General features: G+C 45.4%; 1 protein-coding gene across 1 annotated transcript in view; it reads right to left on the minus strand.

The window, feature by feature from the left end:
* The window catches only part of b4galnt4a (beta-1,4-N-acetyl-galactosaminyl transferase 4a), a 143,502-nt gene that overhangs the window by 93,901 nt on the left and 32,939 nt on the right, over positions 1 to 16,662 (minus strand). Inside the window, exon 2 of the mRNA XM_030095527.1 lies at positions 2,072 to 2,184. Within this exon, the coding sequence (XP_029951387.1) occupies positions 2,072 to 2,184 (113 nt within the window). The remainder of the gene's footprint in view (positions 1 to 2,071; positions 2,185 to 16,662) is intronic.

The following is a 16,662-nucleotide window of genomic DNA, read 5'->3' on the forward strand; positions in this document are numbered from 1 at the left end:
AGCCAGCAGATGTTTCTTGTGAAAAGCCAAGACGAAGCTTCGTGTTCAAACTTATAATCTGTACTTTAAGTCTTGGCACTTCGATCGGACAAGAAGAGTGTGATTCTGAGAAACTGGGAAAAAAATCAACCGCTCGACAATGAATGAAAGGAAAAGTACCATGGATTAAAAAAAAAAAAAAAAAAGTTATTTCTTAAAATAAACAGTATGGAAAAACATTCACCATGTAATTCTGTTGATGTTGATACAGACAGTAGCTTCACTGGAAATCCCTCTGTTGCCCAGTGAAATCATCCTCTCCAGCAAACAGTTCTGCCATCAAATGCCCGATAACTAAATCAAATAAATTTGATTAAGCAGTATTTACCGACATCTCTTACTCGTCGGGGGGGGGGGGGGGGGGCGTTTAAGCATGTTGTGATATTCAACATTCAGCACAGCCAAATACAGGAAACATTGAATCTGTGCAGCCCGTCTGCCTCCACAGCCCGGTCCTTCAGCACCTCGGGTAGTTTTTCAGATACCTGAGCCTCGGGCAAGGCGCCGCTTCAAGGCAGACAGCCTGTCAACATGAGTGGCAAGCACTGGACGAGTGAGACTCAGGAAAGACAGCTTCCTGATAAATTCCCTGCCTCAAGCCAAGACAATGAATGGTGAAAGTGTAGTTTTAACTCAGCCTGTTTTCAGCGTTTTCAAAAAGTTCCACATTTTGGAAAAAATGCCTTTTCAGTGCCTCCCAGTGTTGTCATGTAAACTCGGGCTCAGCCTGTTTACTTTATAATCAATAAAATAACCACAGATACCCATTAAAACTGAGTTGAAATGCTACAGAACAGAATCCCGTTTCATTTCTCCCCTCTGATAGATATCTTCAGTGGTTTTAAAGCCCAATTTGAAAGAAAAATACGCCGTCCTGCTAGTATGACTTTACCACTTGTGTAGAAATTCAACATTTGCTGATTGTCGAAGGCCCTCGAAGCCAATTACCCTTTCCAAGCAGAAAATTTGTGAAGTGTTTCTCTTTGTAATCCCTCTGAGCAGACATTCGGATCAGACTGTCAACATTTGCTCACTGAGTTTGATACAAATTTCAAAAAAAATTTTTTGAAGACTTCTGCTAAAAAAAAAATCTTGAACTGGACTGTGACTGAAGAACAACAAGAGCTGAAGGTGACCTGTCGTACCTGGAAATCATCCAAAGTAGATCACATTGATTGAAATTGCTGTACTTAACCCCAAATGGGCATTAAAGTAAAGAATAAAGACTAAGCATAAGCTAAAGTGTCTCAGCGGTTTACTGATGCAAAGCACTGAGTGCTAATGATCCCTGGCTGTGGGCCAAACTCTGTCTCATATTCTGCTGCAGAATATCACTCAGTCTAAAATCACATCGCTCAGCGTGAAAACCATCGGAGGAGTAAATGCTCGACGAGGAGGCTAGATCGCATAATGTATTCAAAATATGATTTGAGCAGCAGCTGGAAACATTATTAAAATTCGCTGCAGTGGGCGGGGTCACGAGGCTAAGCTGCAGATAGGCTTCCCTTAAAAGAAAAGTTTGCAATCAAACAACAACTACTAAAACAAAATACGACGGATGCCATTTCGGTGTGAGTTTCACCAACTTCAAAGCACGTTTACCTACACCCAGATTATTCTGCCTCGTTGGCTAATCTCTTTTTAATTACAACAGGAGAGGCCTCTCGGTCTGGGCGCTGGCAAAATGAAGCAATCAGCAACGAACAAAGCCTCAAGAATTAAAAGCAGGGCTGAAAATGGTGTCCGGTCACACGGAAATGGCAAAAAATGATGTAGTTTTCATTTTAGGCCACTAGTGGGAGCTATTGGCTGTTTTTATAATGCTATTTCTAAAACCTATATTCGCGTTTACCACCACTGTGGGGAAAAAAGCGTCAAGATGACCATTTTTTCACCAAGAATTTCACAACAAAAGTTTTGCATTTTCACTTAAATCTGTGGCGGCGTCACCGGTCCCTTCACGGCGCCCCCTCAGAGGGATGTGGGCGGGGTGAGCCGCACGGGGCCAAACAGGAAGAAGAGCGAGACTCACCGCGCCGTCGTCCTCCCTGCTGTCGCTCGTGTCCTCGCTCTTGTGGTGTCCGGCCGAGGAGCGGGCGTCTCTTTTTCGGCTGGCGTCCGTCCCCTCCGTCTGCCGCTCTCCATCTGGGCCAAGGTGAAGACATGGATACCGCTCAGACAAGCCAGCAAGCGCCAGGATCATCGCCGGCGTCAATGTCATCCCCATCGTGCTTCTTGCCATCACCCTCATCTCCATTTTAATCATCGGCATTAATAGCATCATTGTCATTCTGATCGCTATCATTATCATCTACATCAATAGCATAATTATAATTATGAATATCTTCATTTCCATCATCATCGTGGTCACCAGTAATTTCCAGCTTTCACTCATTTTCCTTCCGACCGAGTCTTTCTACTGTCATCAAACCCAGATAAAAGTTTCCAGAGAAAAGGAGATTAAGTGGGGGGGAAAAAATGTAATTGGAAAAGCGAAAGTAGACAAGAGAGAAGAATAAAAACCATTCCAGAGGGGAAATGTGAAGGGGGGATGGTTGAAAATGGGATGAAAGGAAAAAAAAGAGAAGAAGAGGAAATCGACAAACGGAGAGACACAAAGAATAGCTTTTCGGATCCTGTCATGCCACAGATGGATTATGGGAGTTGTGCCGCACAATGATGACAGTTGCATTGGCCAGGGGAAAACAACAGAGGTAACAAAAAAAGAATCTACTGTGTGTGTGTGTGTGTGTGTGTGTGTGTGTGTGTGTGTGTGTGTGTGTGTGTGTGTGTGTGTGTGTCCTTGTTATTCTGTAAAAATGAGGACTTCAACCCGGTGGTTCACTGGCTAACATTGGAAATAATTTAAACAGTATATTAAGACATGTTCTGAAGTTAGAATCCGACCCTGTTTGCACGATCTATTATGTAAAAATGCATCATTTGTGCATTTCCGTTTCAGAAAAATTTCAAGTAGACGGGTAGCCATGACACTTTGGAGAGTCCATATGTGCTCCAACGTGTAGAAGAACTATTTATCGCAGTGTTTTGCGTTTTCATTGGAGAGGAAGTCGAGCATCTTCAAAAAGTTGCGATGGGGATGGATGGAGAGGAAGCTTTTAAAAAAGTTCCACCTTGGGTGGCGTCAACAAAAGGTTGTGTTTTCAGCAGCTCCGAGCTCTGTTGCCGTGGAAACGGATGCCCAAAACACAACGGAATTTTCAATCGAAACCTTGTAAACAGAGCCTAAGATGAACTGAGTTGATATGAAATATTCCGGTCGATGTTATGAATCCAAAACGGATGAAAATTGAAAGTATGAAAAGTGTACTTTTGTGTTTACCATGACGCACAGGCTGAAAACACTCGCACACCAACACTGGTGGAGGATCAAACCGCTGCACAATAAGGGAGTCTGGTTATTTGGAGTTACAGGCACCAAATGGATACTATTACAGGCCCGTGTGAGAGTTTCCACCTCTGTGAGGAGTTCATATAAAAAAAAAAAAAAAGAAAGAGAATCCATACTTGATTCACTCCAATCTCGTTTTATTTGTATTGCACTGCATTCATTCCCATTTGGCTGACATGGCTCGTGAATGCACAACATTTCTGCAGCTTGGATGGGCGACTATAAAAGGTGGCGTATGTACCATCGACTCCTCCGTAAAAGGGAGGGGGAATGTGGGGCGGGGGGGTGTGGGGGCGGGGGGTGGCTTTGAGGTCTTCTCAATCTAAATGCATTAAAGTGGTTCATTACTGTCTGTCTGACAACGCACACGCACAGCGTGTGCATGCACGAGGCTGTGTGCACACGCCCACACACACACACACACACACACACACACACACACACACACACACACACACACACACACACACACACACACACACACACACACAAGAAGATGGAATGTGATTAAAAGACAGAACAGGGAGAGCGGGTGGCTATAAAGCATAATGAGAGCTAATAGTTTTCCAATATGTCCCCTCAACAATGAGTCTGAGTGGGCTGGATTGGATGCGGGTGGCTTCGGGGGGGCGGAGATTGATGGAGTCAAGAGCGATGGTAAAGGCAGGAGTGCACTCGTGTGTGCACGCTTCCCGTCCATGGATTAAGACTGAGATGAATTGCAGCAACAAACAAATCATGCTGAAAACACACAAAATGTAAAGTTTCATTATTTTTAATCCTGACACAATTTGTCGCGGATCATTTGAAACTCCGCCGCTAACATAATGTGTGCGGATGGCTTGTTTTCCTTATTTGTTTAGCTATCATCTCTCCCGTCTCTCCTCATTCTCTTTGCAATTTCAGTGATTCAAGACAACTGTAATAAAAAGAGGCTTTGATCTGAAAAATCATCTTCTTTTGCAGAATAAATGAAACACTGTAGAAAATTATTATGTTCACGGTGAATTTCCCGCTAAGCTCTTTTCCCATCTCCCTCTGTAATTGTGCGCGGCAATATATTATGCAAGGGCGTATTGTGCTGAAAGTTTCCCGACAGAGGTTGACACTTGCATTAAAGCCGGGCTTCAACCAACACCTGTCGAGAATTACGGCAAACAGAAGGCACGGAGCGGAGTTTCCTTTTGCCGTCGTGAACGAGGCCAGTTAATCTACAGGACCTGCGCTTTGAAGCCATCACAGTCTAACACATCATCGGAAAGTCAAATCCGTCTGTTCGTCTTGTTATCTACCATGAGGAGGGGAAGAAATTAAAGAGAAGTATTTCTGGAAGCTTCAGCCAGGTGCTGGAAACGTGAGAATGCAAACGTCAACAAAAAAAAAAATTCACCTTTTTAAAAAAAAAAAATTATCTTCAACTCTCTGAGGCAATGCCTTTTGAAGTCTGAGAAGGTTTTCCACTGAACTGCTTTCCCGTGAAAATAAAGAGTTTTTAAGCACAGTATGTCTCCCTGCACCCCACACGGTGCCGCGGAAAACTTTTCTTATCAAGTGCAACGCGGAAATGATGTTCTGCTGCTATTTCCAACTTATGAGTTCCATTTAAATCATTAGTGGTCGTTCTACAGAGTCCCTTCGTTGAGATAAATGTTTGAAAAATTGAAAAAGAACATCCGCCGCTAATATATTCTTCTAATAAATTCTTGAACAATCCCAAAGCGAGCGGATAATGAGAACGAGAGCGCTTCCAGGGTTTGTGTGTGGTCACATGTGTCTGTTGGTAAAACTGTGGGTGAACCACTGAAGCGTTTGTGGACAGCATGCCTTCACAGCGCTAAAAGTAGGCGAACATGACTGAATAATGCATGTCTAGAGGAAGAAAAAGCACAAATTCGCACTTTGGCAGGTTTATTTGGATACAAACCAACTGCAAGCTGCTGCTTTTGGTTGCAGTTTTTGGTTGAAATCCAAGACGATGAACAAAGATGTAGTATTCCATATGAAATATGGGAGGAGCGACCAACACTCCATCTGTTCTAAGACCGACACAAAAGCTAAAACTAGACGTCACTAGAAACACAACGCAAATTCCTATCTCTAGGTAGATGAATGAAAGTATACCCCGGGCCTAAATCAAGCAGGGTCGTGTGCTTCAATGAATTTCAGACCTGAAACGAACAATATTTCCTGTTGAGGTCTGATGAGCAAACCAAACAGCAGCGTGGAGGTGAATCAGTCATCCCAGACACAAGGTTAATATTTCCATCCTGCGATCATGAGCCGGCGGCTGCTGTTGTGAAGTAGCTTCAGTCAACAACACTAAGCTCTAAAGAACCAAACAAACATCCAAGGACAGTACATCAGCGCGGCGTGCGACGGAGTCTGACCGACGCTGTGACGAGTCGCAGTCGGCGGAGAGTCTGCGGCGGGACTTCCTCAAGCGTCCGCGCTGCTCTAATGAAGTAATGAAGAGCTGACTGGCAGGTTAATGGAAGACAATTGACGACGAGCTCCGCCACCAGCAGGAGGCCACGCAGAATACTAATCACAAAGGAGCCTCCTCTCTTACGTTCCGCCTAATCAGCTTACGGCCCCCCACTTCTCAAACAGCGGCATTATTTACCGTGCCGATAAGGCGACGCAACTTTTTCAACCTCCAGAGTGCGCGGATGATGACCGCTTTAGGAGCATTGCAGAGATTGTATCTATAATAAAAAGCAGAATAAACAGAAGTCTTATCCCAGAGTTGACATGAGCACAATCTGTAGATAGCGGGGGAGGAGGATGTGTGTGTGTGTGTGTGTGTGTGTGTGTGTGGGGGGGGGGGGGTTGGGGAACTTTCTCCCAGATTCCTCTGCATTTGAAAAGTGAATAATAAGTTCACCTTGCCTGGCTGCCCTTTTAAAGCTAATGATATTCTAACTCTATAGCTTTCAGCGAGATGCAGCTGTCAGAGCTCTCATCAGCGCTGTATGTGTGCCAGCTTGTTTGGAAGCGTGTTTGTGCGTATACTCACAGAATATATGCATGCCGTGTGTGTGTGTGTGTGTGTGTGCGCGCGCGTCTCTTTTTATCTTTGAACAAGACTGACAACAGCACTGTGCTTCACTGTGAGGTGGTGCTCCGATGTATGTTCAGTGATCGACAGAATGGTGATACAGCGGAATGCTAATCGCACAAACGGGAACGGCAACAAAGGCTAGCTCGATGAGGAAAGTGAACAGTTTTGGGGGGGATGAAAGATAAATGAAACGGCACAAGCCGAGCAGGAGTTTGAGACATACATGACAAACCCGAGTCATAACAAATTAACTAATAATAATCTTCACGGCCGCCGCCGGGTCCGTCCCATGACAACGCTCCCTCCGGTAAACAGGAGGAAATAATAGCACAGCAGTTCAAAGTGGGGAGAGAACAACGCCAACGGTCATTATCACAATTCATTTGCCAGCGTTATCTCAAGAGTGGCTCCTGCAGGGTGTCCTTTTAAAAAGCGCAGCCAAGCACATTTAATGCTCCGTGTTAATGGAGGACGACTAACGGCGGGAAAGAGAAAAACTGCTTCGTGGGTTTACAGACATTTATTTAATGTCAACCGAGTTCAAAAACAGCCTGATGTTTAGGCTAACATCCAAACTGCAGTTGGTTATTTTCATTGTTGGGCGTATCCGTTAGAAACTGACTAACCGTCCTGTTTATACGGCAGCAGCTTAATAGATGTCTGTCAATGTGCATCGACTGAGCGCGTGCAAAACACCCATTTCCTGCAGCCGTGGCGTGCTTGATGGAGCGTATCGTTCTCAAAAAGTTACACTTTGGGAGCCGCTTTCCAAAAGTAGCGTTTTCAGTGGCTCCAGGCACCGCAGTTGAGTAAACAGAACCTCAAAACGCAACTGAAGTTTTGAGCTGTCCCTCGAAAAAACTGTCGCTTCAGTTTGAACCCAAACACATTCAAATGACATTTCCATAAAATTTAGATAATTACAAATGTGCACACTTTAAAATTATAATGATTACACGATGAGCCCATTTCATTAATTGCTGCTCATTTTTCTGTCAATCATGGAATAAAATGAAGTGTTTGAACAGACAAACGTTAACAGTCAGAAATTAGCAACTAAATTTGAACCTTTCAGATAATCAGGTAACTTTTTTTTTTTTTTTTCTTACACTGTTGACTCAGAAACATCTTGAGCTCCACTTGCATACTGTCAGCTGACTATTTTTGATGAAGAAGGAGACAGTGTGAATGCATGAAGGGTAAACAACGAGGCTGTTTTAAGGATGTCAGAATGCTTGTGGTGACACTTCCCTGCAGGAGGGATTCCTGTGAAAAGGGGTCAGTGGTCAGCGGCATTGCTTTAGCAGATGCAGGCATTGAAATGAAGCTCATCTGGTACCAAGGGGCCCAATTTGTGGCAGGGAAAACACTCCCACTCACAGTTACTACTCGCCCGTGCCTTTCAACACCAAGCAGGACTGATGGATAACTTCACGCTGTTTACTTGTGCGTCTCACCCTGCTGCGAGAGCATCACAACAACAACAAAAAGAAGAGAGGAAAAAAAAAAAATCCTGATTTTGAAGCCATGGGAGAGAAGATAAAGCGTTTTCACAGTCTGATGACTGAAGTTTGATGTTCCATGAGACCGCGTGTCAACTAGACTGGGGCCACTGCTTTTACAGTTTTCATGTCTGACGGATGAGATTCAAGCGTGGCCTTTCTTAAACGGCTGCTGCACTGAGCTGCTAACGCCTGTGTTTACTCGCTTTGTTTGCTTAAGCAAGTTTAACTAAGTCACTTTGACCTTTTCCTCCACCGAGGTGATTTTATCTGCTTCACCACTGCATGTTTCCATTGCACTGGTGTCCCAGGAGGGCTGCCGAAACGACGAACGAGCCATGCTGTAAGGCTCAGTTTGTAAAAACATGAATAATACAACAGCTAAAGAGAATGTTTTTAAGCTTTCTTTGTATTTTGATCCAGAACGTTTCATTAAATTTGGCTTCATGTTGACATTGTGGTCATTCTCGGTAATAATTGGTATTTTTATCACATACTCTCTCCACCACAACAAAGGAAAACTATAAAATGTAAAGGTAATTATGGCTCTATGTATGTGGCCCCTGAACTAAAATGTGTTTGACACCCCTGGCTTACTTGTTCACTCTGTTAACTTGCAAATAATCCTCTGAACACTCTGTCCACAGCTATCATCAAGTTTCAGGAAAATGAGTGAAAATTGCGAATTTGCACTGAAGACCTTACACAGCAACATTTTCAAGTGAGAACACATTTTCATTGCAGTTTTGGAGTCCGTTTGCACAACAAAGATGGCTGGACTCACTGAAACTTCAACTTTCAAATAACTTTCAACTCTGAACTTTTCGAAAACGCTCCGACTCCGTCTCCATGGAAACGTAGGAAACCGCAACTTTACGGAAAAGCTCGGGCAGCAACAAACCATAAACAGAATAAAAAGTCCAAGTAAAGATTTACAGCACGACGGGGACAGTGAAGGTGCTCAGCAACAGTGTTTCCCTGTGAAATATTGATGTCTCGGAGTCGTCTTCTCGCTGAGTACACTGCGACTCCATCTCGGTGGCGTGGGTGGAGCTTCCCCGTGAGCTCGCACCGGCACCGTGTGGAAACACTTTAATACACCCCCCCCCGCCTCCCGGCCAGTAAAGAAGATTAAAATTGCATAGGAAGATGAAACAAGAGGCTTTTAAGAACACAAGAATGGGGGGAAAAGTGGGGGAGATGACGTGAGGGTGGAGGGGCAGGGTGCGAAAGAGGACATTAAATTAGAAGTGAAACCAGAGATCAGCCCACTGGTGGAGACTGTAAAAGGAAAAAGAGTAGGATGGAAGGACAAGCGAGAAAGGAGAAAATATGCAAACCGGGAGGACAGAGCCTGAACCGCCCACATTCATTCCTTCCTCACATAATCATTTATTGATTCACTTTATCATAGCAGCGATCATCGCTCTATCATTCCTAAATGTGAATAATTCAGATTTCACTTTAAAGACAGGAACTCACTTTTCTGTCTTTCATCATCAGAGCATCGGCATGATGCCACTGACTCGGTCGTCTCAGGACGCTGAGGTCCTAATCCATTAATCCACGTTAGCTACCATAACCACCTCTGATCAGGTAAAAAAAGCAACCAAAACAAGGTCTGAAAGAGATTTTACAGTGTGTGATTGAATACAGCGAATCAATACGAGCTCCTCACCGAGTCTTCGTGCGAGGGTCTCGACCTCCATCGAGAGAAAGTCGGGTTTGAGTCTTTTGCTCAAGGACACTCGGACATCTGCACACTGTGAGGTGAGGGCTCGCACCACCACCCGTGGGACTGGGCTGACCTGCTCCACCCACTGCTCCACAGTCTCTGTTAAATGTCGGACACGGAAGCTCTTAAAGCTGAAAACCGATTCACTGTTTCATCAGAAATGACGTTAAATATAGTTAACACAAGGCAACAGGCGATGTCAAAGCATCGTGCCGGCGGTGTTTCTTAATGACTCTTTCAGGCTCGGCGGCCAGGAGCCGGAGCGCGCACCCGGGGTGGCGTGGCGGCGGCGGGGGGGGGGGGCAGCATAAGCGTAGCGAGCTTCGCTGGGGCCGCGCCGGCCAAATGCAGCTAGCTAATTATAGCAAATAAACTGCACTGATCTGTGCCATTAGCCAGTCAGTAATGAAGCAGAGTGGAGGGCTGCTGTGACACTGATGAATAGGCCCGGCTCTGAGTGCTCCACTCCCCGGCCTTCAGCTCGGCTCCGGCAGCACGGCCTTCTGAGGAAAGCGCGGATGCATTAAGACAAGAGCTGTAACAAGGCTTTGGAGATGAGATAAATAGAGACAAAAGGTCTGTGACAGTAAGAAACCACGATGGAGAGATAGAGAGAACGAGATGGGAGGAGAGATAAAAGCAAAGCGAGGGAGGAAAAGTGCGCTTGTAGGCCTGTGGGTGTGTGGGGCAGGAGAGAAAGAGCGATTGCATGGAGATGCATAATGTGCTGTAATATGGGTCAGGGCCAAATAGGTCCTGTTATCTCTCTTCCACCCTTTGCTCTAAGCTCTTGTAATGTTGTGTGCTTCGCTAATAGCTCGCTAAAGACGCTCTGGAAAATTCAAATACCAAAAATAACAAAACGTCTGGATGGAGACTAAACATGTGAGCGCATTTACAGATTAACCGACCGCCTGAAAGAAGATGAAATGACCTGAGCGCAGCACTGGCCTGCAAATACACACACACACACACATTTACAAGCACATGCAAAAGATCCACACGCTAATACTTAGAGGGTATTGTCGTGAAGCAAATCTAATGAATAGAATCAATTAAACGTTTGCATTTCAGAGCAGATGAGTTTGGCAATTTGCAACAATGAGGACCAGTGTGAGGTCTGCTGCCTTCAGAATGGAAATCATTGTGAGAAAATTGGCTCATTTTCACAACAGCTATAGTCGTGTGTGTACAAATATGAAAGGCAATCTGAAAATATTTCCACTAATTATGCAAATATGTCAAGAGGTTGACTGAGCGTCAATCAATCAGGCTTCATGTGCTCAGCATCTTTAAAGCGGGGACGTGAGTGATTAGTCAGCTGAACTAGGAAATTTCCAAACACTGGCGCCAGATATTAGTCAGTTTAGCCAAACAATGTTTGATTCATGTACCCGGCTGCTTAATATCATGTAGCTGTTGCTACTAGTCAGGGTAACACAGGCGCCAGCGCTGATTCATGAGTAGAAGTGTGTGAGAAAGCAATGCCACGGGAAGCTGGAATGATGTCACTTGCAAAACCAACGAGACTGTTTACACGATGTTTCAAGTGGTGTCAGGAAACATTCCGTTTACACCGCGATGGTGCTCGGAATCACTAGAAATGCAATTTTTAAGAGAAAAGCAGCTCTCAAGGTGGAACGTTTCGAAAACGCTTTGACTCCGTGGAAACGGGTGGAAAATCCAACTTTTTGAAAAGGCTGCCACGTCTGCTGCACACAACGGCCACAGTAAAGAGTTGTTCTGCACATGCTCAGGAGATGGACAATAACAAATTGGGGGCGACAGTAGCTCAGTTGGTAGAGCGGGTCGTCTTCGTTATGTCTTTGGGCAAGACACTTCACCCACCTTGCCTAAGTATGAAAGTTGTGAGAGTGAATGGTTGGTGGTGGTCGGTGGGGCTTCCGTCAGTCTGCCCCAGGGCAGCTGTGGCTACAATAGCAGCTCACCACCACTCTGTATGGAGTGAATGAATAATGCAATGTAAAGCGTCTTTGAGTGTCCAGAAAAGCACTATATAAAACTAATGCATTATTATTATTAAACACTTTCCACTCTGTACCATGGGTTTCAGTGCAAAAAGCAACATCAGCACCCACTAGTGGCTCACCGTGAAAACGCCATCGTTTTCAGTGTTTCTACCGTTTCCAAAATGAAAATGATAAATTATTGCGTTTTATTTGAAACTGGGTCTTAATGAGGTATAAATATGCCCAGTTTGCAGATTAACAGATAAAAGGGAATAGATTTGATGGATTAAACAATCCCCGACAGGCTCCGTCACTGATACATTTGGCTTTCTTCTAGTATCCTCTCAAGGGCTTGTTAGCTGGAAACTCGGGTCATATTGGACAGAAAGTAATAACAGAAACTCATAATTCTGTCAATCTTCCCTCCAGTAGATATTCGTCCAAACGCTGCGGAGCAAAACAGTCTGATCCCTGCACAAGTCTCCGCCGCGCACCTGCGAGCGGCCGTCTGCCTCCGCCCAGCTCATCCACCCGCCTTAATGCCAGAGGGCCTCTGCGAGCTCCACTGGCCGTCTCCAGGCCTGGGAGGTCTGCTTTAGGCCGGAGCTGGGTTGCCATGGAGACGGGAGTGAAAAATGAAAAACGTTTCATCATGTTCAATGACACACGGTATCACAAAAAAAGTAAGAGAGAGAGAGAGAGAGAGAGAAAGAGAGGAAAGATGAGAGGAAGTTACAGCGGTCACACGCAGGAAGATGATTTATAGGGGGCACACACACACACACACACACACACACACACACACACACACATAAATACAAACAACATAAAGTTCCTTGAGAAGCCTTGAAGTTTTTGGGTCTTGCACTGCTACTAAATGTGTCCACAGTTGTCACCCTCTGGGGTATTCATTACACCCCTATACGCTAAGCAAGAGTATGGAGATATTATACACACACACACACACACACGTGCACACACACACTTCACGATGTAATCCCCACCGCTGCCAGTGAAACCCGGAGGCAGCTGCTCCAATCACAGCAGAGGAGATAAGGGGGATCCTCTGATCCCGAGCAGAACCACGACTGTCACAGCCGATGTGTCACTGGGGACGGAATTAGAGTGAGCACACAGGGGTCGCACGCTTCCTCTCGTCCGCCCGCTCATTAGCATACATTTGTAAACAAAGAAAGGGAGGCGACGAGGGGCCCCAGCGCTAGGCTAGCGCCGTGTCGCGCTGTTAGCAAGAGTCAGAGCCAGGCAGAGCATCTAAATGAGGTGAGAGCTTCGGAGGGAACCTCTCTGTGATAATTCATCCGTCTCCGCCGCTCCTGACAGCCGAGCTGCTACGCTGGGAGACAATGAGAGAGGAGCGCCAGGCCCGCATCCAAAGACACACACACACACGCACGCACACACACACACACCAGACGAACGTGAAGATGTGCGACCCAGGCTCCGGGTCTCGTGGCACCGCCGTATGTGAGCCAGAAATAATTCTTCACAGAGGAAAAAAAAAGAGATGCAAAGGTGTCGGGAAAAGGAATGAAAGAGTTTAGCTCCAGCACACTGAAGTCATGCACTAATAGTATTTCAGAGACGGAGAACACTTGAGACAAGACTGACCTCTAAATAACCTTACTCCATTTATCATCTCTCCCTCTCTCCATTTTGATTTCCCCACGCACATCTTTCTCCATTTTATTTATCTCTTTACTACTCATTTTTCATACTCGGAGCACCTCCTGTTATTCCTTCCCTTCTTGTCCTCTCTTCGCTCTCTTCCATAATCTGATGCACCGGCAGCAATTAATACTAAAATACAGTTTCCAAGTAGAATACCCGGCACGGTCATTATCTTCCACCAAGAATCTGATTATCATCCTCCCAATGAGTCATTATTCAGCACATCCCATCACCTTAATGCAGGGAGAGAGGGCGAGACCGGGCGAGGGAGGGAGATATGAGGCCCCGTTTACACCACAGTGTACTGCTGGAAACTTTATAGAACCGTGACGGCAATCCAAGTTAGTCATCTGTCCATGCGAATGTCCTTGTACTGCATTTATAAGGTATTTTTCTCTACACACCTTTGAGTGTTGATAATTACAAAAACATCTAACAACACCCACCTGTGGCCCGACATGAAAACTGAATCGTTTCCAGTGTTTCTGAAGTTTCCCTGGAAATGAACCTTGTTTTCATGTCAACGTGAAAGTTTCTGGACAAGGATAAAGTAAAAATGAAGCGTTTTCACTCGAGACTTTGTCACGTAAACCAGGCCTAAGAGAGAAAAGCAGCCGAAAAGTGCAGGTGTAAAGAAGACAGGAGGCGAGAAAAGAGGACAAAAAGGAGCAAAGGAAGAGGTGATGGGTCCCAAGGATGGCGGAGGGGGAAGGAACAGGGGATGAGAGAGGAGGAGGAGGAGGACAGAAACAATAATAGCCTTGTCTTATCACTGTACAGTGATAAATTCCCTTCTCGTCAGGGAGTCGGTGCCCCGGCTGGGGCCACGCCTGATGACAAACCACCTCCACCCTGCACTGCGGCCCTGGCTATTTATGATCAGGCGTCTTCCAGCAGCCGGCCGCCGAGCCGGCTGGGCCTCCATTCATCTTGGGTCGCTGTTGTCACTCTCGGGATCCCGTGAAGACCTCAAATGCAGCCACTCTGTCACGTCCCGCCCCCCCCCCCCCCCCCCCCCCAACCGCTCTGCCCTTCACTCTGACTGACGCCGCAGCACATCATCCTCTGGTTACTGGTGATGACTCGCCATCATGGACGAGTCTCCGCCTCTCCACGCTGTCAACTAGCTGCATGTGACAGGCCGGGCTCAGTCCACTGCAGCAGCCAGAACATGGCTTTGACAGCTTTTATATAAGGCTGTGTAGAAAACGCATCAATGCTTCATTTCAGAAAAGTTTCGAGTTCACATGGCAACGTTTTAAAAACCATGTTTGTTTTGGAGCTAACTCTAAAATGACCATGACCAATGAAATTAAAGGACCAGTACCGGTACTAATCATTGGTTGCAGACACTGAATACCAATACCAGTTTAATCATAACCAGAGATTTTCATATTTAAAGCTTAAACATTCTCTGTATAGTTTTTTTTGGCCTTGGAATTTCAGCACATCTGAGCTGAAATTTTAAGCATAACTACATTACTTAAATCTTTTACTAAAGGTTGATTGAACTCTGCCAAATATTTTCCAGCTGAGCGCCTTTTAAAAAGAGCAGTGAGGCAGTCGGAGTTCGAGCTCCGATCCGAAAACCCTGAGAGTCTTTTTCTGTTCAATAGGAGTCTGTCAGCATGTTTTATTCCAACAGGCCAGTACATCCTGCTACTGAAAGCACACAACAACAACACAACAACGTTTAGCATGTAGCATTGCTGGTGTGTGAGCCCAGAAACGCTTTAACATGCTAACTCTGCTCGTCCAACCGTCTCTGCTCATTAAGCTGCGGGTGTTGTTTGAACTATCTTTCACCTCCTCTCGCTATTTGATCAATCTCATTAATATTAAAGAATCATTGCTCGTCCTTCCTCGCCTACCTGCTGCTTACGGATTACGTCATGCACTGATACCGATATCGGTATCGGTATCAGAGCATCCCTAAAAATAACAACCCACAGAAACCTCATTACACATGAATCTGCTGAAGAAGCTCTCAGCGTCTCCGCAATCAACTTTTGCCAATTACTGCCTTTCTATCGTGCAATATGCAAATTGAAAACTGCTGCTGTTTTAAAGACTTTAAGACGATATATTACTGTTAATGTAAGTACACAGAATTAGAAGGGTAGGAAAAAAAACTCTAATGAAATTCTGCTCGCGCATCAACAAGCCCAATGTTCATTCACAGCCTCATCCTGCTCTATAAATCCCCTTAGCCTGCTGACCCTGAATCAGTCACCAAGGACAGAGCTCCAATAAGCCCAACGCGGGGCGCCGCTCGCCAATTAATTCATGCAAGCTGCAGCAATTGTTTGCATTTTGTTTCTTGCGTCTGTTTACCCGTTTACATATTCCTGCCTTGTGTAAATTATTCATGGGTGTTCCTCCTCGGATCCTCCAGCGACAGCGGAGGCTGGTCACGCCGCAAATATGAAGACAAAAAAACAGCCCGATGATCAACGTCTGTGAAGACGCCGCTCAGAAATGAAAAAGAAGGTGAGGGATTGGGCTCAAGGCTGATCCACATTAGCTACAATGAGAGTTAGAGGGAGAGGGAGAGGGAGGGGGGAGCCGCTCGGCACACACAAAGCCAGGGGAGGCCAAACTCTCTCCGCTTCTCATGTCGGCCCAAATTTAAATATTTGAGAGAGTGTGTTATCTGGTGGCAGCACCTGGCTTATAGTTCATCACGACACTGGTTCAACAGCAGTGGACGCTCTGATTGTCTGTCCATCCACGCACCTGTCTGCCCACTCCGTCCTCACGGCGTTACAGTGACGACGGAACAGGAAGCGAAGGCATCGGTGTCCCTGCGATCATCAGGTTTGAATCCCAAGAGGGGAAATTAGACCCGATCACTGTTTCTCCTCTGGGAAAGTGTTTGTGGAGATCAGTGAGGGGAAAATGAGCTGCTGCGAAGTCATGTAGTCACAACACAGCACTGAGATATCGGTGACACTGCCATGAAAGCTAGTAAACTAGCATTATTCTCAAGGCCATGCTGTTAGAGTGAGTTTGTAAAAACACCCATAATGCAACAGCTATATAGGAGAGGTTTTTTTATACACTTCACTTTCCAGAGGGTTTCACTGACATTGGCTTTATGTTGAGACTGTTGGAATTTTCAGTGCTTCATTTGGTTTCGTGAAAAAAAAAAAAAAAAAGACATCAACATATACTAAAACAAAGAAAAACTTTAAGCTTTAAATTTAAAGATTCTTATGCCACTATTTTACCAGTCCGGCCCTCGCAAGACAAAC

The sequence above is a fragment of the Salarias fasciatus genome, chromosome 7, assembly GCF_902148845.1.
Source record: "Salarias fasciatus chromosome 7, fSalaFa1.1, whole genome shotgun sequence".
Taxonomy (NCBI): Eukaryota; Metazoa; Chordata; class Actinopteri; order Blenniiformes; family Blenniidae; genus Salarias; species Salarias fasciatus.